This window comes from Lissotriton vulgaris, unplaced genomic scaffold (assembly GCF_964263255.1).
Source record: "Lissotriton vulgaris unplaced genomic scaffold, aLisVul1.2 SCAFFOLD_622, whole genome shotgun sequence".
NCBI classification, from domain to species: domain Eukaryota; kingdom Metazoa; phylum Chordata; class Amphibia; order Caudata; family Salamandridae; genus Lissotriton; species Lissotriton vulgaris.
In genome coordinates this window covers 214619-239221 of record NW_028246711.1, presented here as the reverse complement: position 1 = coordinate 239221, position 24603 = coordinate 214619, and the positions used below count along the sequence as shown (strand labels likewise).

The 24603-nt window shown below is 46.1% G+C and overlaps 1 protein-coding gene across 2 annotated transcripts in view; it reads left to right on the top strand.

The window, feature by feature from the left end:
• The window catches only part of LOC147665774 (ER membrane protein complex subunit 4-like), a 162898-nt gene extending 147106 nt beyond the window's left edge, over window positions 1-15792 (top strand). For both annotated transcript variants that reach the window (XM_086949491.1, XM_086949492.1), the window contains exon 6: window positions 15461-15792. In XM_086949491.1, the coding sequence (XP_086805617.1) occupies window positions 15461-15496 (36 nt within the window). In that variant the 3' untranslated portion in view covers window positions 15497-15792. The remainder of the gene's footprint in view (window positions 1-15460) is intronic.
• Window positions 15793-24603: the final 8811 nt, after the last annotated feature.

Below are 24603 nucleotides of genomic sequence, written 5' to 3'. Positions count from 1 at the left end.
CCTACTGAATCCATGTGATTCAAGCATGATTCCACTGCTGCCTGCAGACAATGCACCAGCTTTGTTGGCTCGGACTCTAACCAGAACCAGCCTTATGGAGACAAAGTTTGGGATGGAGAAGAGTTTGCCTCACCCTATCATGATAACCGGCATATGGACCTACAGGATGGCAATGGGCTAAACACTTATTCTGGGTGGGTTCTCCCCTTCCCCCAACATTTGCAATAGTGATGAGAGCTGCTGAGGTCCTTGATCTAGACTTCCGTACAAGGTGTCCAACAGTTAAAAGTTTGGGAGAACAGGCGTCCACCAGTACAGTGAACTCTTAACACCTTTCCAACCACACTCCCTGAAAGGATGTCAAACATAGTAGACCCATTCAGAAAGCGCATGTTCTCCCCTGCCAGCCTCTCTGTGAGGTTGATCAACAGACTGTTTGCTAGTTCACTACACCGACGCACTGTGGGACATGGTGAGTGAGATCCTACCTGCAGTCCCAGAAGACCTGTGAGCTTTTTTTTTAGCCGAGATGGTCGGGATGTTGCCAGATATGTCATCCACTCAGCCTAGATACCACGAACTGTCTGGGTAAGGCTATAAGAACCCAGCGTGGTGCTTCGATGCAATGCCTGGAAGATGTCCACTGGCTTTTTGGGAGACATCCAAGTGGCATTGATGGATGTGGCTTCTGACTGTTTCCACATGTTTAGTGAAAAGGCGGATTCAATACTGGAGCGTTTAGAAGCAAGCAGGCCACAACACGCACAGTGGGCCTTTTAGCTCCCATTGGGCAATCCCCCCAACAATTTAGTCCTTTTCAGTGATACGAATGGGACCTGATTTATCTGCAATGTCATACCCACAATCCGCATAACAGAACTTCTCTAGAGGTAAAGGCCTTGGGCCCCATAGACCACAAGCTGGTTGTCAGGAGCAGCGCTCATTCCAAACTTCGGTTCCACCAGCCACAACCTCCCAGCCTCTTTGGCCACACTTTTTGGTGCAGAACACTCTGTAAGAGGCAGCCACTTTCTGCAGGGGTGGTAACTCGTTACATCCAACATATGGCTCATGCAGATTGTAAAGTGGGGCCACGCCTGGCATTCCTTTTCAACCCACCACACTTGCCCCCTACATCTGACCACTTATTAGAGGACAATATGTACGTTTTTTATTCCAGGAAGTGCAGGCTGTTTTGGCCAAAGGAGTCATAGAGGGGGTGTTGACCTTGGAAGCAGGGACTGGGAGCTATTCCTACTACTTCCTTGTTCCGAAGAAGGATGGAGGGCCTAGAGATGCACCCTCTCAATGCCATCTTGCGCAAGGACAAAAATAAAATGCTCACCCTGGCGAAGGTTCCCTGTGCCATTGGTCCTGGAGACTGGATGGTAGCGTAATACCCCCAGTACACTGATTTTCACATCCCCATCTGCAGGTCCAAAGACTCTCTCTGCGGTTCAAGATAGGCCACGAACACTTTCAGTTTGAGCTCACCAGTGCCCCCCAGGTTTGACAAAGGTGATGGTGGTGTTCACTGCCTATCTTTGGAGGTCCGCTGTAGCAGTCTTCCCCTACCCTTATTGACTGGCTGCTGAAGGTGGGCTTGTCACAGTTGGTCATGGACCACCTCCAGACAATGGCGAACCTCTTCACTTGGAGTCATCAATCAACCTACTGAAGTTGCAGCTGGCTCGCAGAGACTCCCCTTCATCAGAGTCCTCTTTCCTCCAGACCAACGAGTATAGGACATTCGGGCTATGAGCCAGATGTTTAAACCTCTGTTCTGAGTCTCAGTGAGGGTGGCTTTCAAGCTTCTTGACCTACAAGCTTCCTGAATCCTGCTTGCCAACCGTACCAAATGGCCCTTGCATGCTTTGCAGTGGGACCTGAAATCTCTGTGGGACCAGCACCAAGGCAACCAGTCCAATTCCAACTGGACACTGAAAAGAATCTGCAGTGGAGACTGCTTGACCTCAGTTGGACCAGCAGCCGGCCTTGGTGAAGGTCAGGGGACTCTGGTCTCTGGCAGAGACCCACCTCCAAATCAGTTTGTTGAAGTTGTGGCCAATTCTCTTGGCGTTTAAGTTATTCCTGTGCTCTATTGAGGGACAGCTGATGGAGTTTATCATGGACAACACCATTGCATTGTGGTACTACAACATGTAGGGCTGGTGCATCCTTGGACTTGTCAATCACCTAAATGGCTTGGGGATTTACCTGGCCAGTCTTTAAACACAAGGTGGACGAACTCAGCAGACCTCGCCTAGTAGATCACGTATGGCATTTACATCCAGAGGTGGCACAGGGCATCTTCTGACGGTGGGAAGAATCCTGACTCTTATCTCTTTGCTAGAGCTGAGAATGCGCAATGTCGGCACATTTGTGTGCTGAAGTTCCTCAAGAAGTCTTTCTGTCGGAGACGCATACCATCCAGAGTGGAGTATGGGACTTCTGCATACCTTCCCCCTGCTACCTGATCCCTGGAAAAAGCTTGTATTAGACCCATCCTAAAGAAGCCTTCCCTTTATCCATTCGAAGTAAAGAACTACCGTCCGATTTCTTGTCTGCCCTTAGCGGCAAAACTTTGGAAAAAGCCATTAAATCCGATCTAACAGGCTATCTTATACCAATCACTGTCTAGATTCCACCCAACATGGTTTTCGATCACGCCACTCTACGGAGTTAGCGCTAAACATGGCCTCTGAGGAAATCTGTTTGCTAATTGATGGTGGTGGCAGAGCCGTCCTTATCTTACTTGACCTATCAGACGCGTTTGATACGGTAAATCACACTGTACTTACGCAACGGCTGCCGGCAATAGAAATCAAGGACACTGTGTTAACCCTCCTCACTTCATTCCTGACAGCCAGAGAACAGAGGGTGTGCTGGGTCAACGTCAAATCTGATAGATTCTCTCTCCCTTGTGGAGTTCCCTAAGGTTCAGCACTGTCGCCAACCCTATTTAATATTTATGTGACGCCTCTGGCTAAACTAATTAGAGCCCAGGGTTTTTCGCTAGTATCGTATGCCGACGATACACAAATTGTCATTTCCATCTCCTCACACTTGGATACGGTGGCGGGTATATTTCACACTGTCTTGGGCACATCATAGAATGGATGCACAAGAACTATTTTAAAATAAATACGGATAAGACAGAGGTTATGGAATTTGGAAATGGACCTCCTATTTGCAATCAATCATGGTGGCCGGCACTGGCAGGAGCCTGTCCGGTCCCAGTGGAAAAAAGGAGGAATTTAGGATTTCTGTGTGATGTTCATGCTAAACTTCGCAAGGCAGATTAACTAGGTGACGTCTTCGTGCTTCTTTCTTATAAAAATGTTGCATAAAATCTTGCCATTTACTCCCTTAGACCTGAGGAAAACGGTTGTGGTCGCCCTAATTCTTTCTCGAATTGACTATAGCCACACTCTGTATTTAGGCATTGATAAACTTCAACTGTCAAAACTGCAATGTTTGCAAAATGCTGCAGCACGAACTTTGCCCAATATCATATTTCTAGTGTTATTAGGAATCTCCACTGGATTCCAGTTAGGCAGCGAACAGAGTTTAAGGTACTATGCCTGGTGCACAAAGCCCTCTATGGGGAGGGCCAATGGACTTTCAGAAACTATTTCAATGGTACATCCACCTCCTAAATCTCAGATCGGCCAATAAAGCTTTGGTTCGGGTACCTAAAGTCAATAAGGCAAGAGGGGGAGGCAGATGTTTCTCATATCGAGCATCGAAGCTCTGGAATGAGTTACCAGACAATATTAGTCTTCAATCCTCTAGACACCAGTTTAGGATATTGGTTAAAACTTGGCTTTTCCACTCTCAGGAATGACTAGGCGTCTCTTGGTTCACTGCTCTTCTTTGCAACTTCAGCGACAAGACGCCTCGGCATTCATGCACTCTTCAAGCTCCTTACTTACTTACCTCTACTGTCCCAAGTTCTGAAGAAGATCGAGGCCCACGTCATTCTAGTGGCTCCGGATTAGGTACAGGAACTTGAACTTCTGAGCTTGAGCAGCTATTTTCCGATCAGGTTACCACTTCAGGAGGTTCTCCTGTTTCAGCAGCAGAGTCTTGCACCCGAGCCTGTGCAAACTGCACTTCCTTGCGTGGTGATTGAGTGGCAACAGTTGATCCCCCTTTGATTTTCCGCCTATGGTCGTTGGTTTAATTTTGGTTTAAGTTTCCTTCAACTAAATCTGCTTATGCAGGGCGTTGGGACAAATTTGTGTGCAGTGTCTGCCAGTTGGACACACTGGTGTTAAGTACTCCAGATACATTCTTGCCGAAAGTGGCGATACCTTTTCATGTTGGACAAGCCATCACACATCCAACTTTGTTTGGTCTGCCTCATTCCTCAGAAGAGGAAGAAAGACTTCATCATTTAGACCCATGAGGGCATTCAGTTTTTAAAATCGCACCAAAGAACATTGAGAGGACAATCGACTTTTTGTGGGGCTCTTTGGCGCGAAGAAGGGCAAGGTGGTGCAGAAACGGACCATCCGTCAATGGATAGTCCTCTGAGTTAGAATCTACTATGCATTGCCTGGAAGCGGGCTCTAGAATGTCTACTCCACCAGTGCCAATCCTGTATATTTGCCAATTATCTAAAATATCAAGAGCAACCCATATGTCTATGCAAACTGAGTATCACATATTAACTTGTGATAAGTGTTCACATGGAACTCATTTAAGAAACCAGTTTCATATTATCGCAGACTAATTCCGTGAGATTTAGATAAGGAGAAAAAGACTCAAAGTAAAAATAACATATCTGTTGTAAATTAATGCATACACAACTTTCGTAGCCCAATTATTGTCATTAACTCAATTCAGCCGAACGGAGTAATTTGCAGCATCCTTCAGGTCTAGGTGCATCGTCTGTCCAGTCCTTCTGAAAAGGATGTTCCTTAACAAGCGATTTCCTTCGATGTTGAAATGGCAGAACCCTAGGTACTAATTGAAGTCCAGAGGCTTATCACAGGCCTTTGCTCCTGTCCTTGTTTTCCACAAGAAAAATGTTACACATGAAGCCTTTTGGATGAGCTACTGAGTGGGAGATGCATCTTTACCCTTCCAGGACCGCCAGCTCCTAATCTGTTAGTTGTGGTTGAGGGGATTAAAGCATTATTTGTCTCATGTCGCATACAAACTCTGCTAACCTCTTGCCTTCTCTTAAAAAGAAAAAAAACTATAAGGCTTACTATGGTGACTGCTAAAGAAGTTGCTTGCCTCTCTGAATACCCTCTAGTTCTGTGTGTTCTCCACACTCTTGAGGGAAACCATCTTCCAATGTGGGTCTAGTCCTGCCATTGCCCTCTTCTATAAGCTTGTCCCTTCTCTGCACCTTGGTATGTTGGGGGGCCAGTCGAACACCCTGTGTTTTGACATCCCCCTCCAGAGTCCTCATTCTACCCCTAACCCCCCAAGAACCTTGAGGCCAAAGATTGGATTAATAGAGGCTTGTGCTTTGTCTAGCAAGGTGTAAATCGATCCGAACATCCACAATTCTTACAGGAATGGCTCTCCTAAAAATGCCTCTTGGGCCACTGGCCAGCTTGAGATGTGGCAATGTACTGTAGGTTCAGTTCGACCTTGATGAGTAGAGAGACTTACACTTCTTGGTTGTGAAGCTACAGTTTGCCTTGCCCGGGTAGGTAATGGTTCTCTTGGCCCATCTTGACAGGATCTCTGGGGAGATCAGTGTCCCAAAGTCCTTGGCCTCCACGGTCATGTCCAGTTTCTTGGTCAACAAGTTTGCCTTGGCAAGAGCACTGGGAACTGACAATGCTCTTCTTCAGATACTTGACAAATTCAGCTAGAAACATCACCTGCCAATTGTCACATTTGGCCGTCATCACCACCTTTATGTTATGTTATTTTATATGTTTTTTAAAGCGCACAGCTGCCCCAGCAAAGAGGCGTCCCGGCGCTAACAGATCTAACTGGAACAAAACTCCCCAAAGGGCTCACCAGACAACAACCAGGGCTATACTGAAGGGAAGAAGAGGGTTTTAATTGCTTTCCTAAAAACGAACACGTCTTCCATTCCCTGGATATGGGCCGGCAAGGAATTCCATAACTTGGCCGTCATGTATCTAAATGAGCGGCCACCGATGCGGCTGAGTTTGACCCATGGTACCGTCACCAGATGTTGTCCAAGTGAACGTAGGTTTCGGTGAGGGATATATGGTGTCAGAAGGGTGCATAGAAGTTCTGGGCTTCCAAGTTTGACAATCTTAAACCCCAGACACAGAGCCTTAAACTGAATCTGGGCAGAAATTGGAAGCCAATGTAATCCCTTGATGGTAGATCGGGCCGAGCATCGGCGGGGGAGCCCCACCAGCATCCTAGCTGCCAGATTCTGGACTTGTTGGAGTCGTTGAGTCTCAGCTTTGTTGGCCCCTAGGAGTAACACACTAGCGTAGTCCAATCGAGACAGGATAGTAGATTGAACAATGAGCTGTGGCACTGATGGTTCAAAGAACTTCAGAAGAGGGTTAAGCCCTTTTAACAAGCCCATACATATGGCAGCCACTCGCTTAGTGTGGGTCTGAAAGCTAAGCGAAGAGTCCATCCAAACTCCTAGGTTTTTCGCTAAGGTCTTAGGTATAGGCATAGTCCCTAGGGAGTCCGGACACCAATGCGCATTCCAAAGGGTGGTATCTTTCCCAAACAGCAGGACCTCAGTCTTGGTCGCATTAAGCTGAAGACAGTTATCTGCCATCCATTGGGCCACAGCTGTCAGTCCGTCTCTGAACCTAGTAGCCGATGTAGATGGCCCCTCAGCTAGAGTGATAACAAGCTGGGTATCGTCGGCATATGATACCATCGTTAGGTCCCAGTTCTTTGCTACAGCCGACAGTGGCTGAACATATAGGTTGAACAGAGACAGGCCTAATGCAGAGCCTTGCGGAACTCCCTGGCCTATAGGATGAATTTGAGAGAGAAAAGGCGGTGCCGATACCCGAAAGGATCTGCCCCTCAGAAATGACCTAAACCATTCCAAAGCATTACCTGTCACAGCTGAGCTTGGGCATTCCCCCCTCAGGCGACCACAAACTGTTCTGTTCAGGGGCCTCCTCAGGTATCGCACAGCATAAATAGCCTTTGGGTCCAGCATGTCAGGTGGTTGCTTAGCACTGGGTTCACCTTCCAGCTTATGTGGCTAATGGTCAAGCGTTGGTCACCATGACCTACTTTCATGCATTTCTTGGTCGAAGGCCCTTTGGAAATAATCTATGCGAGTCCCATCATATGAATAAAAGGTAGTAGGGCTGATTTCAGGGCAACCTTGTAGCTGCTCAATGATGACTCTCACTGGATGTCCAGGTTTGCAAGGCAGAATTTTGGACTGTACCAGGTAGGTCTTTCTGAGCATATCGAAGGCATATCCGTTGTGCTCCTTCCATTTTCGTTTGGCTTTTGCCTTGGTGGAAGTCTGAACCTGCAGCCCCTGAGATTCTGCAGTTCCCAAACTGAGTCATATGTCTACTGAAGTGGTTTTGGGTGGTAAACTGTTGGTAACAGTAGTTGCTTTCCAGGAGCCGTTAGGACATCACTCACTACTCTCTTTACTGCCTCTGAGAGACCCTCATTCCTTGGTATGAGTTCCTCCATACCCTTCTCAGACAACATACCAGTCTCTCTCTGCATGTTGGCACAGTGTGTGTGCGCCTCTTAAATGATAATTTATTGCTGTCTTTGCTGTAGTGTGTGTATGTAATATGTATATGTCAACATGTCCAGATCATCTCTTGTTTGTGAGCCAAGAAAGTCTCCTTCCTTACTCACCGGCTTCACACATTTAAGCTTGTTTCACAAAATATTTTTAATATTATTGTTCCAGTCTCTACCATGGTGATGACAGAAGATGTGCTGGGGAGGTTCCTTGCAAATGCTTCAGTCAGTGGTGACGTCTCATGGTTTGAGTGATGTGGGCCCAAATAGATGTCATACCCACTCAGGGTAAAGCTCTGTCATTATGTCACTAACGCCTTCAATCTCGAACTCCATCCTGATGGAGAGATATTGATTTTAATGTATTGGAGTATTGTCTTAACAAACTGGGTAAAGTGAGTCCCCAGATTCCCCCTAAAGAAGCACAGCCAATCTGGCTCTGCATTTTATTGTTACGTATCAGCATTTCAACTTGAAGGCAAGAAAACTCAGCAGGCATCTCATAGCAGAGAATAAATGGGTTGTAACAGACGATGTCTTGGCAAACTCCAGATTCCGACAGGTTGACAACAGAAGGGAACACCAAATTCTGAAATGTCTTGACGATGTCTGGTGAGAAAAATAAATAGGGAAAATGCTAATAATTCACAGCTCCATAGAGCTCCATCGTACTTGTAAAACTGGGATGTAAGCAGGCTTTAGCCTGAAGAACAGTGAACAAGAAACCGCTAAGCGAATTAACACCAGAACTACTGGAGCTGATTTTTCAAGAGATTGAGTGGAAAATATTTTGGGATGCCCGTGCTTCCCACAGGGTGGTCAGTCGACCTCAGGAATATCTTGGAGAGCTAATTGTCCAAAATAGTTGTATTGACTTTTTAGAGTTTCATTTGCTTAACCTTTTTCTTTTGAAGTGTCTTGGACTAACAGAACTTTTCATCGTTTTTAGGTCGAGCATTCGAGACCTCTTGTATACTTTAGTATACCTCTTGCTTACTTGAATGTGGACACGAGTCGGACGCGCGCTTTTTCAGTGTCAGATTTGTCCTTGTGAGCGCGCTTTTGCTGCTGGCTGTTTGCTGTGAATGTCGGAATATGACGCGCGCCTTGGTATTGGGTCGCGCCCGTCAGAATCCGACTCTACCATGCTCTGTAGGTTTCAGTTTCGTTTTGACCATCTGCACGACGCGACGCGACCGGTCACATAGTTAGTACCCAGCACTTTCCTTTAGTTGCTGGCGAGGATGCAGTGTCGTGAGACTTGCCGATACTCTCTGAGAATATCGTGATTCTCTCCGCCGAAAACAGCAGGCCACACTCTGTTCCTGGAAGTTTCTTTGGGAAAACGGAGGTGCGCAGGGCCGGGAGGCTCCCTTCTAGACCTCATTCGGGACAATGCACTCCGGTAAGCGTTCCATGAGCACACACAGGCCACAGCCGCTTTTTCAGTACGGCGGGCTGTGTCTAATAATGTTGGCGGTGCAAACAAGTGGTCGGGGCATGGCCTTTGTCCTGGGGGCTGCTCCAGGAGGCGTCGGGCTCGCTTTTCCCCGCTGAAGGGAGAGAGGGGCATGCAGTGTCTTATTTAGCTCCTTCAGGACACTGCTGGCGGACGCTCCTCGCAGGGCACCGAGAGAAAGTGCACAAGTGGCGGGGTTTGCAGTTAGCAATTTTTCGGCAGCGCTTGGGGTGTCACGGGTAGGTTGCTGCGGGGGCATGTGCAGAGGGACAGCCGCAGGGCTTTACCGCTGGACGTTAAAGTCTTTGTCCGGTTGTCTTCCGCCCCGACTCCCCCTAATCGTGCTGGCAGCAGGTGTGATACAGGGTGACTCTGGCTCGCAGATAGCAGCAGGGTGGCTTGTCGACCTTGAAGTTCCCGGGGCTGCTGCTTTGCATGCGTACCGCACAGGCCTTCCTAGCGCTGCGGGCTGTACTCTGCTTTTCCGGCGCTAGATGCATAGGTGCAGAAGTGTGTTCCACATATGCCACTGCAGTAAAGATAACAATGTTTGCTACGAGCCTAATTTGCACTTTATTATCCCGTCGCTGTCTCCTTTCCCAACACTTCCAGAAACTATTCAAACTTATCATACTCGCCCAGACTGCTTGGCTCCCATCTTTTTCTGATAAAAAAAAGCGTGAATACATTACAATTAGCTTTAAGGCAATTTTACCCTTTATGATAATCTAAAACATCTTTCGACAAAATGGAGTTGCTTTGGTTTTTTTTGCTTGCTTTGGTGCATTTAATAAATGTATTTATTTTAAAAATATGTTTACAATTTGCTGTTATGGAAATTGAAGTAGAGGATGTGGCATAATAGCTAAAGCCGCTGACTTTAGTGCTGGGGAACAAAGTCCGCATTTCGGGGTCAGCTCAACATCTTGTTTTTAAATGGCTACTGCATCATGACGTACACGTCATCACACTGGTGTCACTGGAGCGTCTTGACCGATACATGCACATGTGAGATGCTAACGCCAGATACATGCGAGATGGGCATGTGCTTATTTTCTTTGTTTTTTGGGCGTTTTTTGGAAATGCCTCTCGTCATTGGAAAACAAGCACTTTTTTTATTTTTGCTCATTCACAACAACATAGGCGAAACAATTGACCTAGCTAGAGATCGAGTTGTGCCTTTGGCTAAACCTATTGCACTTGACAATTATTCATATTACTGCTGCCAAGAAGGACCACGTGAAGTGTGATAAGTTCAGCCAGTTCAGCCCTTTTTTTATACAACAGCTCTTTGCATGCTGCGATTTATTAACCTATACTTACGCTGCTAACAGTGAAACTAAAAGTCCCAGCATGCAGTGTGCTTTTGGCTGTAAAGCTAGACCTGGCTGAGACCTCATATGTGATATTGGGCAACATTGTAGCTGTGTTGACCTCAGAATCAAGGTGACGCATACAGTGTTAGTATGCAGATTACAACATATGAACACAAATTTTGCTTTATTGCCAAATTTAAGCACCCACAACTTCATCTTTGACTCTTCAATCTGGGTCACCCTCACACCCCCTCACCCTCACATCCCCTCATCCTCACCCTCACACACCCTCGCATCCCCTCATCCACCTCACCCCCTCAACCTCACACCCCCTCAACCTCACACCCCTCAACCTCTCACCCTCACACCCCCTCACCTACCCTCATCCTCAAACCCCCTCACACCCCCTCACACACACCCTCACCCTCACCCTCTCTCACCCTCACACACTCTCACCCCCTCTCACCCTCACACCCCTCGCACACCCTCTCAGCCCCCTCGCCCACTCTCTCACCCTCACTTACCCTCTCACCCTCACTTACCCTCTCACCCTCACTTACCCTCTCATCCTCACACACCCTCTCACCCTCACACCCCCTCACCTACCCTCATCCTCAAACCCCCTCACACCCCCTCACACACACCCTCACCCTCTCTCACCCTCACACACTCTCACCCCCTCTCACCCTCACACCCCTCGCACACCCCTCACCCTCACACACCCTCTCAGCCCCCTCGCCCACTCTCTCAGCCCCCTCGCCCACTCTCTCACCCTCACTTACCCTCTCACCCTCACTTACCCTCTCACCCTCACCCTCTCATCCTCACACACCCTCTCACCCTCACACACCCTCTTACCCTTACACACCCTCTTACCCTCACACACCCTCTTACCCTCACACACCCTCTTACCCTCACACACCCTCTTACCCTCACACACCCCCCTCACCCTCACACAGCCCCTCACCCTCACACATCCCCTCACACACCCAGCTCACCCTCACTTTCACCCTCACACACCCTCCTACCCTCACACACCCTCTCACCTGCACACACACCCCTCACTCTCACACACCCCCTCACCCTCACACAGCCCCTCATCCTCACCCTCACACCCCCTCAGCCTCACATCCCTTCACCTACCCTCACACCCCCTCACCCCTCTCACCCCCTCACTCACACCCCCTCACCCCCCTCACCCTCAGACCCCCACACCCTCACAGACCCCCACGCACCCCTCAGACCCCCTCACCCTCACACACCCCCCTCACCCATCCCCACAACCCACACCCCCTCACCCTCACACGCCCTCACCCTCACACCCCCTCATCCTCCCTCACACCCTCAGACCCCCTCACCCTCACACACCCCCTCACCCACCCTTTCACCCTCACCCTCACACAACCCCTCACCCTCCCCTTCACCCTCACTCTCACACACACCCTCACTCTCGCTCACACCCCTCACCCTCACACCCCCTCACCCTCACCCACTCACACCCCCTCACCCTCACCCTTGCACGCCCTCACCCTCACACGCCCTCACTCTCACCCTTGCACGCCCTCACTCGCACACCCTCGCTCTCACACACCCTCGCTCTCACACACCCTCGCTCTCACACACCCTCGCTCTCACACACCCTCGCTCTCACACACCCTCGCTCTCACACACCCTCGCTCTCACACACCCTCGCTCTCACACACCCTCGCTCTCACACACCCTCGCTCTCAAACACCCTCACTCACACACCCTCACTCACACGCACATACCTCTACCACTCTACCGCCCTCACTCTACCACTCTACCGCCCTCACTCTACCGCCCTCACTCTACCACTCTACCGCCCTCACTCACTCTACCGCCCTCACTCACTCTACCGCCCTCACTCACTCTACCGCCCTCACTCTACCGCCCTCACTCACTCGATCTATCTATCTATCGCCCTCCCTCGATCTATCGCCCTCCCTCGCTCTATCTATCGCCCTCCCTCACTCGATCTATCGCCCTCCCTCGATCTATCTATCGCCCTCCCTCGATCTATCTATCGCCCTCCCTCACTCGATCTATCTATCGCCCTCCCTCACTCGATCTATCTATCGCCCTCCCTCACTCGATCTATCTATCGCCCTCCCTCACTCGATCTATCTATCGCCCTCCCTCACTCGATCTATCGCCCTCCCTCACTCGATCTATCTATCGCCCTCCCTCTATATCGATAGTCCTCACCCCCTCTATCTATCGCCCTCACTCACTCTATCTAGCGCACCACCACAGCATCATTCAGGGATACCACAGCATCACTCAGGGGCACCACAACATCAATATGCGCTACCACAGCATCACTGAACGCCACAGCATCACTCGTCGCCACCACAGTATCAATTTGTGCAACCATTCAACATCAACTGGTTCAAATATGTTCTCTCAATGTTTCAAGCTTTATTACAAATGTCACAAAGATGTTATTATTTCACTTCTGTTCTTGGATTTTCATCACAATAAAATACACTGAACATAATCCTCACAAAAGTTATTTACAAAAGTTTAAGCTATTGCCATTATAAATTACAATAACTTTTATTTTAGTATTATGTATTTAAAAAAATTAAAAGCCATTGTTATTTGTAATAACAATGCATCTAAGTCACGTAAGTACAAAACATGGTGCATTACAAATGCTATAGGTGTCACATTTGCAAAAGATAAAAGTACTGGCATTGTAAATGACAAAGCTATTAATTTCGCTATTTTCAAAACCAACACATAAATAAAAGATTTGTCATTTACAAGACCAATAGCTCAAACTTTCATAATGCGAGACCTATTGCATTGCAAATGCTTGTTGTAGATTGGTGTAATCCTGCTTACATTCTTTGTCTTTGTCCTACGTTTATGACACTATGAAAGATGTACCTTGGAAATGTCTATGGCATGCTAATTAAAACATTTCATTGGTTGGGTGATATACCAAAACATGTTATTCACTGTGCACATTTCGAATGATGTTACTGATGAATACAATAAACAGTAAATTAAGTTTGAGGAAATAATCGATGGACGTGTTAATATCATGAAATCAAAAGTTTGGTTTAAATTCTTTTATCTTTAGCTGGGCGTCATGTACGCAGTCAATAGCTATGCCTGTATGTTCATGCATTACTACTTATAAAAGGCCATCAGCTCATTCTACCAGGGGAAGGCAGTCGTTGTGCCTCTCATCAGAAATACTGATTCCGGAGATTTGATATTAGTTCCCTAGGCGTTATGCCATAGGTTGACTCCGCAACGGGTACCTTTATAGGTCGGATAACCTTGCACAATTTACTTGCGTATTTTTCTTCTGCATGCCGGACTATGCTTCTGGTGTCTTGACTGGGAGGAGCTTGCTATTCTATTGACCTGTGTGTCATATGGACAAGAAAGAAAAGTAATTTTGAAATCTGTGTTCTGTGTGTTAGGCATTTTCTATGAATTCATAGCCTTCACAACCTCCAACATTTAGGCTAGGGTAACCACCCCACTCGAGGGGATTACAAACACGGTCTCCAGGCCTGAACGTTTGACCTACAAATCGTCGTTCAGGTGTTAGTCTAATTTTAATGGAAACAAAACACGACCTAAATACCCAGAATGCCTTAGATTGTCACTCAAAAGTCATGAACTTGAAACAGTGTCCGTAGTAGCCTGCAGGGAAGTGATCACCCTACTTTAAGCCCAGGTGCTTAAGAATGTGCAGAATATGCATTCCCATGATGTTCAACTAGGATTACAAGTTAGTAATGTTTCCTACTGGTGATTTCGTAGGGGGCCAGCTGAATGAAGTAATTTGATTTACACGAGGTGAACATTGCTCTGCCCCTCTTCAGAAGTGAATACTCGGTGTAGCATCGAGGTTGGTCCACTCGCACCCTTTAATCACTGAGATTAGCTCATTAGTGTGGAGACACTTGTCTCTGAACAACAGACTCCATGATACCTCGGCATAGGCACTGCTGTCGTGAAACATCAACATCACAGCAGTTCAGCTACCTAGTGTGACGAGCTTGAAGGCAGGCAAACTCAGCAGACATGTTAAAGGGAAGTAGTATTTTCTGACCAACCGTGTCAGGTGTCATGGTGAAACCCACCAGCCAGAAGCAATATTTGTTACTAAGGAAAAGGATGTTAACCGTTCGAACTATTCCTTGAATTAGTAACATAATGCCTTTTGATTGGGTAATTATATATGTAGATCAGGTTGCTAGTTACAGGTTAAGCATGTGGGAAGTTGAGGGATTAAAGTGAGATCATTCTGTTAAGCTACGGGGTGGAAACGTCTTTTGGAATATTTTCCTTTGCTTGAGTGTTGCAATGTGGAGGAAGGAGGTTAGGACGTTAACTGGATTGCATTTCCCAGTGATTTTGAAGTTAATGTAATCTTGTGGGAATAGGACGAAAACAATGGTTATAGGGAGTATTGAGAAGAGACTGTTGTGAGGCCTACTAATGTTCAGGGCAAGGGTGCAAGAAGGATAAGCTGATTACTTGCAGTGTTTGCTCATTTGTTAAATGGGATAGGTTTCTATTTTGGAGAGTTGGTTTAATTGTGGATGCATACACACACATGGTCTCTGTGAGTGTTAAGACTAGATAGCAGTCTGACACTAAGTGGTGGGAAGCCTTGTGGTAGACTACTTTGTACTTGATGGTGTATGTTTATTTGTCCTTCTGAATAAACACCTGTTCATCTCCACTACAAGTTTCCAATCTCCCTTAGATTGAACATTTGAGCAATAAATATGCCATTGTATCATAATGCCCAGTTACATCAGAGGGGTGTTTCACAAGTGGTTGTTGTTTGGCCAGTCAGAGGCACTGACAATTTATACAGTAGAACAGAGCTCTAAAGTTATATAGGCAAAACCCAAGGTCTCATCCTCGCGCCAGTTCCACTTGATAATGCAGATCATCATGCATTTCACTAACTGGTGTTCTCTTAATTTTGTTTCAGCGAATGGAGTACAGTGGTGGAGGAGTAATCCTGTGAACGGAGCATGTTTAAATTATGAAAACCGGTACATCATTTTCGTTCACTTGACATTGTTATTCAAAACAGAAACACTGCCCTTCTTCCCAGGTTAACCTCATTCCACTTCTGAGCTCCTATTTAATTTCGCCGCTCCAGATTATCATGGTGGAGGTCGATTGCTCTTTCTCCAAGAATGACTGTTGGACTTGCCTTCGCTGCATCGCTGTTCATCGGATTAGTAGATTTCATTTCTCTTTGAGATAAATGCCTTCAGCAAAACAAGTTGAAAATAAAGATCTGTTTGTAATATTTTATTTTGTGTGTAATTTCCTTTCCATATTTAATATTTATGCAGTGATTTTCCACAGTGCATGTGTTTAATTTGTCCAGAGAGAAAGAACCTGTGCTTTATCTAGTCTGCCTCCACCATATAGTGTCACAGACCAAGAAAAGGACGACTATTCTTACGGTTCTATCATCAATGATTGGTGTAAAATGCAAACGGAACTGATTCCTGGTCGATTGTCAGTCCTATCTACATTGTCTTAAACACTGGATTAACTTGTGGAACACGTTGTTAGTCTGTGCTATGTGATAGAAGATGCACCAGAAAAGATTTGTGGTCCATCTATTCTTATTCTTTTCCTGCTTGTGCATATTGAAAACTAACATGATCTGGGCAGGTGGGTAGAGTGGTCAAACACGTGACTGTCAATCATACTATCAAAAGATTGTGTGGTCTGCAAAATTGTAAAAGACATAAGAAGCTCATGGTGCCTCCTTGACAAGGTGTAAAAACAATAGAAGAGACTCCAGGGTCCTCCATGTTCTTCCTTTTGATACCTTGGCATGTAGTCAGGTGTAGGCTTAATGACCTACAAAACTCGTCGGTATCTGTCAAACTCTGGGAGTTCCAGATCCATTACTGCATGTAACTATGTAACCACCGAACAATAAAACGGCCAAAGGCAGGGTTCTGCTGGAGAGAAGTCTTCAGTAATAGTATTTAATTTGCCTGAAGTTAGTCAGGAAGTCGCCACTCTTCTGAGAGTTCTAACTCCCCCATGGCTAGGTGCCATGGGGCTATGACACACCTAAAAGTAGTTTGTCATGATTAGTGTGCCCCTCAAACTTTCGGGCTAACTTTGAATCTCAGTGCCTAGTTGAGTTCAGGCCAGCTGCCACAGTACTGGGAGTATGCTGAACCTTTTGCAATATATATCTTCTGGTCACATTTTACTCAGAGGTCTGCACAACTGTGTAAAGGAAAGTGAGGATCAGTATTCTTGGCTGTCTACCTTTTGAGAATTAACGGCTGTACCCCAGAACCAAGGAAAAAACTTTGCTTCTACATCTGAAGAATACTAGTTCTGCCTTCCATGTAGGAACCTCCTTATTTAAGCCAGAACCCAAGTCCAGCAATTCAGAGTGCTGCTGTGAGGCCGGAATAATGACCTGAGTGGAATCCTGCAACCCACTGCATGTGGTCTCCCTTGTTTGTGGCACCTCTGAATTTTGCAGCTTATTTTGATAACTATCAATTTGCATTAGAAGCACTGCCCTTTTCATTTCATCTGGGTCACTTTTATACCATTTGGTAGTTGATTATATTCTTAGATTTTTGCCTCCTAAGCCAGTGCTGTGCCAGTTTAAATATTTAGAGTCCATGATACAATGTTGTAGAAGGGGACAAGCAAGATCTCTGGATTAGTGCTGATAAAAGGCTAATTTCAGAAGGTGAAGACCAATATTGTAGGAGATGTAAAAATTAAACCGGCCGTAGAAATTATAACACACAAGAATATAACGCAACAAACCAAAGGAGAAAATACACAGCTGTTCATGGTTAAAGTTTAGGCCCAAATCTTGCACTAGCATGAGTAAGCTGAAAAGTTCACTTGTGGATATAATGGTATAGGTAACTTGAAAGGGTTTCAGTTAGAGGCCAACTAGTGTTTATTAAGGTTGAAAGCATTTATGATTGTGACACACAAGCCCACCGGCACGCACTTCATGCCTCCAGATCGTGGCCTGATTAGACAGTGGGTTCAGGAAAACGAATTAGCCCAGAGCACACGGAGGTCTAAGGTGCCTGATTATACCAAGGGTGCAGTAAATAGCGGCCTTTGCATTGCCAAGAAGAGGCGTGTCTCCATTTATTTTTGAGGTTTGTGTCACCCTACAACCAGCGTTTTTGTATGTTTTTTATCTAATCACTTAACCTGCTTTGCTGTAGTAGGTTTTCTCACTTAACCTGTGAAACTAAAAATGCAAATCCCAGACCAAGGGAATTTATTGATAATATACACTTTTCTAAATATTTTGTGAGTACAAGTATTTAATGATTTTGTGTTTTGAGATTCTTTGAGCTTATGTATTGGCGGATTTCAGATGATAAATCTGCAACCTTCAAAATGTCCTCAAGACGAGACCCCATAAGAAAGGCCTCAGATGCCATAGCACCTCTTGCAGAATGCGCCCCATAAACAGTAATATCTATGCCCGCTTCAGCCATCACCCATTTGACCCAACGCGCTAGAGTGGCCGCTGAGACTGTGTGAAATTGTTTATAGATAGCTAAGAGTAATGGTCCTAGAGGATCAGACCTGTGAGACAAAGTACGTTCCTCATACACTTTTAAACATTTTAACAAACACAACTTTTCATTATGAGGAAAAGCAGGATACTAAATCGAATGAGACATCGTTTTTGTCCTTCTAGAGATGATACAAGACACGCCTTGGGGAGAAAAAACTCTTTGACAAATCTAAAACATGCACATCAGACACTCTGCGACAGGAAATAAGACACAACAACATAGTGAGTTTTGCTGATAATTGTTTTACCGGCAAACCTTTATTGTCTGGCCAGGCTTCTAACAAATAAAGAACTTTAGAGACATCCCATAAAGTAGTATATCTGGGACATGGTGGCCGCGCTACTCTGATACCTTTTAACAACTTACACACCAACGGGTGTACTCCCACTGGCTTTCCATCAATGTAGTTATGTCATGCCAATAAGGCCGACCTGAAATTATTGACTGATCTGTAAGACGGACCTGACTCAGCACATTCAGACAACATTTTTTAGAATTTCCTTCAAATCAGATCTCATGGGATCCACCTGTCATTGAAGGCACCAACCCAACCATCGCTTCCATGATGCAGAATATCGCTTGCGGGTGGATGAAACCCAAGCTTGCTGTATAAACTCGGCAGCCGGCGATGAAAGGCCCTCAATTCGTTTGTGTTTCAGGAGGGCGTCCAAACCATGAGGGATAACTGATTCTGAAGGACAAGAGGATGCATGGATCTCACTGGTCCTGGAGTAGCATCGGAAACACTGGCAGGTGAAACGGCAAATCCATTGACAATTCCAATAGTGTTGGAAACCATGATTGTGTCTTCCATAACGGTGTGACTACCACAAATGATGTCTCCTGCCAACGGACTTGAGCCGGCACCCTCGGAATTCAGGCGAGGGTGGGGGGAACCCATAATTCCTATGAGACCCTCAATGCTGGAGAAACGCATGTGTTCCCACAGCTATCGGATCCGGTCTCCAGCTGTAAAAGCGGGGAATCGGAGTACTGAGCCGAGAGGCAAAGAGATCTATCATGCAAGGGCCTTGAATACCCATGATCTCTAGAAAAAGCGAGGGATGGAGCCTCCAGTAGCTGAAATCTTTCAGAAACCTGGAATTCCAGTCCGCTATCTGATTGTGCTTGCAGGGAATGAATTCTGCTATTATGCTGATCTTCTGCGCCAGGCAAAAATGCAAAAACTCTCTCGCAATATTTGCCAATAGCCGGGATTTCGTCCTTCCGAGGCGATTTATGTATCGAACCGCCGATACATTGTCCATCCTGAGGAGGATGCAACAATTGCTCTTCAGAGGGGGGATCGACTTTATGGCAAACGAGCCGGCTAACAACTCTAGACAAAAGATGTGTAACTATAGTTCTTCTGCGGACCAACGCCCGCCTGTGGCAAAGTTTCCACATCTTGCTCCCCAACCCCATTGGCTGGCGTCAGACTCTATGATAACATCAGGAGATGTTCCGAAAATGGCCATGCCATTCCACGCTTCCATATGATCTAACCACCAATGAAGCTTCTCTTGAGCATCTGAAGACTGAGGAATCATACGATCGTACGAATACCTCTTCTGAAGATACTGAATCTTGAGGCGTGGCAACGCCCTGTAATGTAGAGGTCTCGGGAAGATAGCCTGAATCGAGGAAGCCAGAAGGCCCACAATCATCACCAAGAACCTCAGAGACCCTCTGGTTTCGACAGGGTCGAACGTATCTTTTTTATGGATTTTATCTTGGTCATCGGAAGAAGTAACTGAGCGTTCACTGAATCTATTTGGAACCCCAGAAAGTCCTCCTGTTGCGATGGAATAATCATAGATTTTTTTTAGATTTATCCCAAACCCCAACTCTTGCAACAGAAAGGTTGTCCAGCGTAAAAAAGTGAGCAGAAGTTTTTGATCTTGGGCGAGAAGCAGCATGTCGTCGATATGCGATCATGCGAACGCCCATCTCTCGCAGGCGAGTGACAACAGGTTTCAGCAGTTTGGTAAACACCCAAGGGGCCGAGGACAGGCCAAAGGGAAGGGACAAGTATAATTACCATTGCCCTTTCCATGAGAACTGGAGAAACTTCTGATGGGAAGGGCAAATCGGAACTGTTAGGGAAGCGTCCTTTAGATCCAATCGGACCCTCCAATCCTTTTCCAATAATAGATCTCTAAGAAGATGGATGCCTTCCATCTTTAAGTGTCTGTACACGGCAAAAGGATTGAACTCCCTGAGTTTTAGGACTAATCTCTGCCCTTCACCCTTCTTTTGCACCAAGAAGACATTGCTGCAAAACCCACCAGGAATGATGGGTCCGACAGCAATAGCTCGCTATGCCAAAAGCTCTCAAAGTTCTGAGTCGATAAAAACTTGCACTTGTAGAGAATAAAGGAGAGGGGAGAGGGAAGAGGGGGGACTGGCTGAAAAGTGGTCTCCAATAACTATTAGATAACCCTGGACCATGTGTATTATCCACACATCCGTGGTGATCTTTGCCCAAATGTCCACAAAATGCAATGGTCTGCCCCCTAGAGGAATCATCAGAAAGATCGGAGAAATTAACTGAGGATTGGGCATCATAGTTCCTGAAGCATCTGTTGATGCCCCCGTTATACCGGCCATGGAAGCCTCGGGATCTCGAGGGGTAAAAGCCTGCTTGATCCGGTTCCTTGGTATAGCTTCTACGTTGAGGGGCGAAGCCCCGGTGAGGACTTGGATTGTTGTAGCTGCTGGCCGAGCGTCCCCCGCCACAACCGACCCTGCCAGAGAGGGGATGGGACACCCTCTTGAGTGATGATTGCGACTTGTCCAAAGATGCAAACCTGTTGACAAATTTTGCAGGTCGGTCGGGAGCAAAAGACTGGTGCAGTGGGGCCACAAAAAGGTACCAAAAGCCCTTGAAAAATAGGACTAATGGAGGGTGTGTAAACCCTGCCTGCATAGTCAAGCAAGAGGTTCCAAAAATTAGCTCCTGCTAATGCAGGTTATTAAGGGGTTAAAGTTCTGCCAAAACGCAGAGAAAACTCAATCAAAAGCTTAGCTGAGGCCTGGTACAAACTCCAAGTACTGCCTGATGCTTATTCCCACAGTTGTGCAGCCCGGGGTGAGGCGTCTTCCAGCGCGGTCGAGGAAGGACTGAAGCACGTGCACAGACGCGTGCAGGCGCCTGAGACACACGCAAACAGCCCGATCGAGCTTCAGCTTGCGCCTCGCTCCCTGAGGGGGTGCCAGTCCCAGCCAGAGACGCGCACCTACACGGGCAGAACTCTCAATGCGAGTATAAGGAAACCATGAAATAGCCACAATTTGAAAACAAGAAAACCAACAATAAAAGGCACAATTGGCAACGCAACAATCGCTGAGGGGAAAACGGCAGAAAAAACGTGCGCGGTAAACACGGCGCGGCAATGGTATGCAGATAAATACCTTCATAAACATAAAATACAGATTAATGTACCATAAGTAAATATTCGACAAACATAGGTCAAGCATGAGCAAAATAATGAGGCACTTATCTTGACTGTGGAGCAGTAAAGAAAGAGGTCAAGATGGTGCCTCGTTATTTTGTATGTTAACCTCATGTGCGATTGTTTAATGAAGGAGGCGTGGTTCAAAGCCTCATGGGATATGTAATATTTTCCAGTGTTTACGGTTTTCTCATTTGCTGATGTTTGAGTTGTAAAGAAATTGAGAAGCCTAATCTGAACCTCCGGTCCTGCCATAGAATATGCACTTTTCCCCACAGCGCAGGATGCGCCTGGATGAAGACTGGGCCCGTCTTAGCTTATCATAGACTGGAAAGGACCAGGCTGGCTTCACCCCCCCCTTCATCTACACCCTGAACATTTTGAGTATTTATAGTTTTTGTTCAAAGGCTATCATCGGGAAGAGAAAAGCCACATCAAATAGGCTGGGTAAGAAATACACTGGGACTCCAAATATTGTGTAATTTCTAACAGATGCCATGGGGGACATAATAAAAAAACAGTAATGCGGAAGTAAGATTGAAGAAGGCTAAACGACCCACCAGAAAGACTACTTTAAGGGCCTCAAGCCCCAATTTATGTGTGCTGAAGGGCTCCCTTATAATGGAGGAGGGTCTGTCCTCAGATAACAAAAGTCTTCCTCCGGCAAAAAAGCCAAAAGGCCCTACTCAGAGGTCAGACGTTAACCTAAAGTGGTCAAGTATTGTGAGCCTAGTGTTTTTACCCAAGAAATCTCCCAGAGTTGAAGCATCACTCTCTGGCTCGAGAAGTGTGGGACATAGGTAACCACACACAGGTTACATGTCCTACACCCACTGGAGCACAGGTTGAGGGAGGATGCCTGTAGTAGACCGAAGTCCCCAATATTTACATTTACCCCCCTCCCCCCTCCCCCCTCCCCCCCCCCCCCACTGCACACCCTATTTGATAATCTTGAAAAGGGTTCCCCGTTTAAACAAAGGGTCCAGATGAAGGAAGGGTTGAGTTATTAAATCAGGTGAGATATTGGCTCAGCTCCAGGGTTGGCAGGTGTCAGTATATAATAAAAGGTATCAACATGGTCAGTTGCATCCAATGGGTAGGGAAGGGTCCAAAAATAAATTGCATTGTTAACTATTGCTCAAGGTGCACAACCTACTCACATCTTCACATTAGCAAAGGGGGTACAATCTCTAGTTCCATTGGTGTTCTTTTGTAGTCTCACTGCCTGTGCCATTGCAAGAGAATGGTAATTGTATTGCCTCACAACTCATTTACTTTGCTATCCCCAGCTTCTACCCCAACACATATATAGAGAAGACTACTTATGTCACAACATGTCATTTTCTTTGTCAGCCCCTGTCTTTGCTCAAGCACAAGGTGTGAATGGTAATACCACAAACTGTTTTTCTCCCGAGTACATTAGACGGCCAGGAGTGACCGCACCCGCCCAGGGGTTAACCCGGCTTGGGTGAACCTGATTTGAAGACTGTCAAAACACACTTTTAGGGGAGAGGAAAACGCTAAATAATAAAAGAGCAAGAGGAAGGTACTATATTATTGTGTGTTTACAGCAGACACGGGGTACCTCCCCATTTCACTTAGAAGGCTATAGCACTTTATGTACCCTAGCTTAGGCATCTAAGAAGGGGAGGGCAAAGGGGGATCTGGCTATCCTCGTTTCTTCCAGTAAAAAGGGAATGTAAAATATAAGTCCCGAAAGTTAACTCACTATCAACTATTGAGTTATGAACCCAGATTGGGTGATTTGTTTTTATTCTTTCATTTTTTTAACAACATTTACGATTTATCTTCTATTTAAATGTTTTTAGAATTAGAAAGTGACCTTGACTACTATTTACATTTCTGCAGAAAGACCCCTTTGTAGGTCTCGTGCCTAGCGTTGCAGTAGGTGAATAACGGGGTTTTGAAGCTGACCTAGGAATCGCACACGCTCATGCGTGTGCTTTTCCTTTTGTAGCCCGCTATTGGCCTTTGTGTGTGTCTTTTTTAGAAAAGACAGCATGCAATTGGCCAAAGGCGGGCGCATTGCTCCGTCCACGGCCTATTAGTGTCTGTTACGAGCACCGGCCGCCACGTGCTTTCAATTATCATGCCCAGACACGGGCGCGATAATTGAAAGCACATGTCTCGCTGTGGCGCACGCGCGCACCACTCGCGGACGTATTTGTTTTACAATAGCGATCGCTTTCACTGCCGTTTGTTGTGTTGTTAATTATTTGGGCTGGAATGGCGTTCTAGAGGCCTAGTTCCCTAGAGTAAGTGTTAAGTAACAACACAAGCCCCCAATCCTCAGGGGGAAAAACTGACTAGTCTAAGGAGTCACGCATGCTCTTTGGAAACCTGGCAGCCATGACTTTCTGCACTCGTAATTACTTTTGTGAATCTACTCATGCGTGTTTATGGGGTACTAGGAGGTTTGCACTGAATGACCGTACTGAGGAATAAATGTGCTGGGTGTCTGTTCTAGGATTGATACCCAGCTATGAGTGCTAGGAGGCGCTTCACCCTTGAAGTCATAGGTACGTATATGGTGGTCAGGTTCTATAGATTCTGGTCAAGAGTTAATCATGAATAAATTTTCAAAATAATTATTTGAACGAAGATTTTCCAATATGTAGTACACAAAAGCATTTATTTCAACATTACTGTGACATTGTGATTCACACTAATGAAATGAAAACCACAAGCAATAAAGAAAAATACCAATTACTTCATTGGATCAAGTGAGGACAGCAGGACATAAGTCTCAGATATTTTCTTATAAGGCAATGTTCTTGTGGAAACAATTCTTAAGATTATAATACACGTTAAATATTTACAAAATGCGCTCGAAGTAACAAGGAAAAGGAGATAGTTAAGTGGGTTGGGTGTGATTGGGTGGAGGTGAGGACTGGGTAAAGGGTGTTGTGACCTTAATACAATCACAGTGGTTTCAAGTGCAACCTTTACAGACTAATATAGTTCATTAGTTCCGTTCTATTCTTTAACATAGGATCCGTATTACTCGGTGGGTTGCTTCCTATGTTAAGAAAGTACTGAGCAATCCGGTC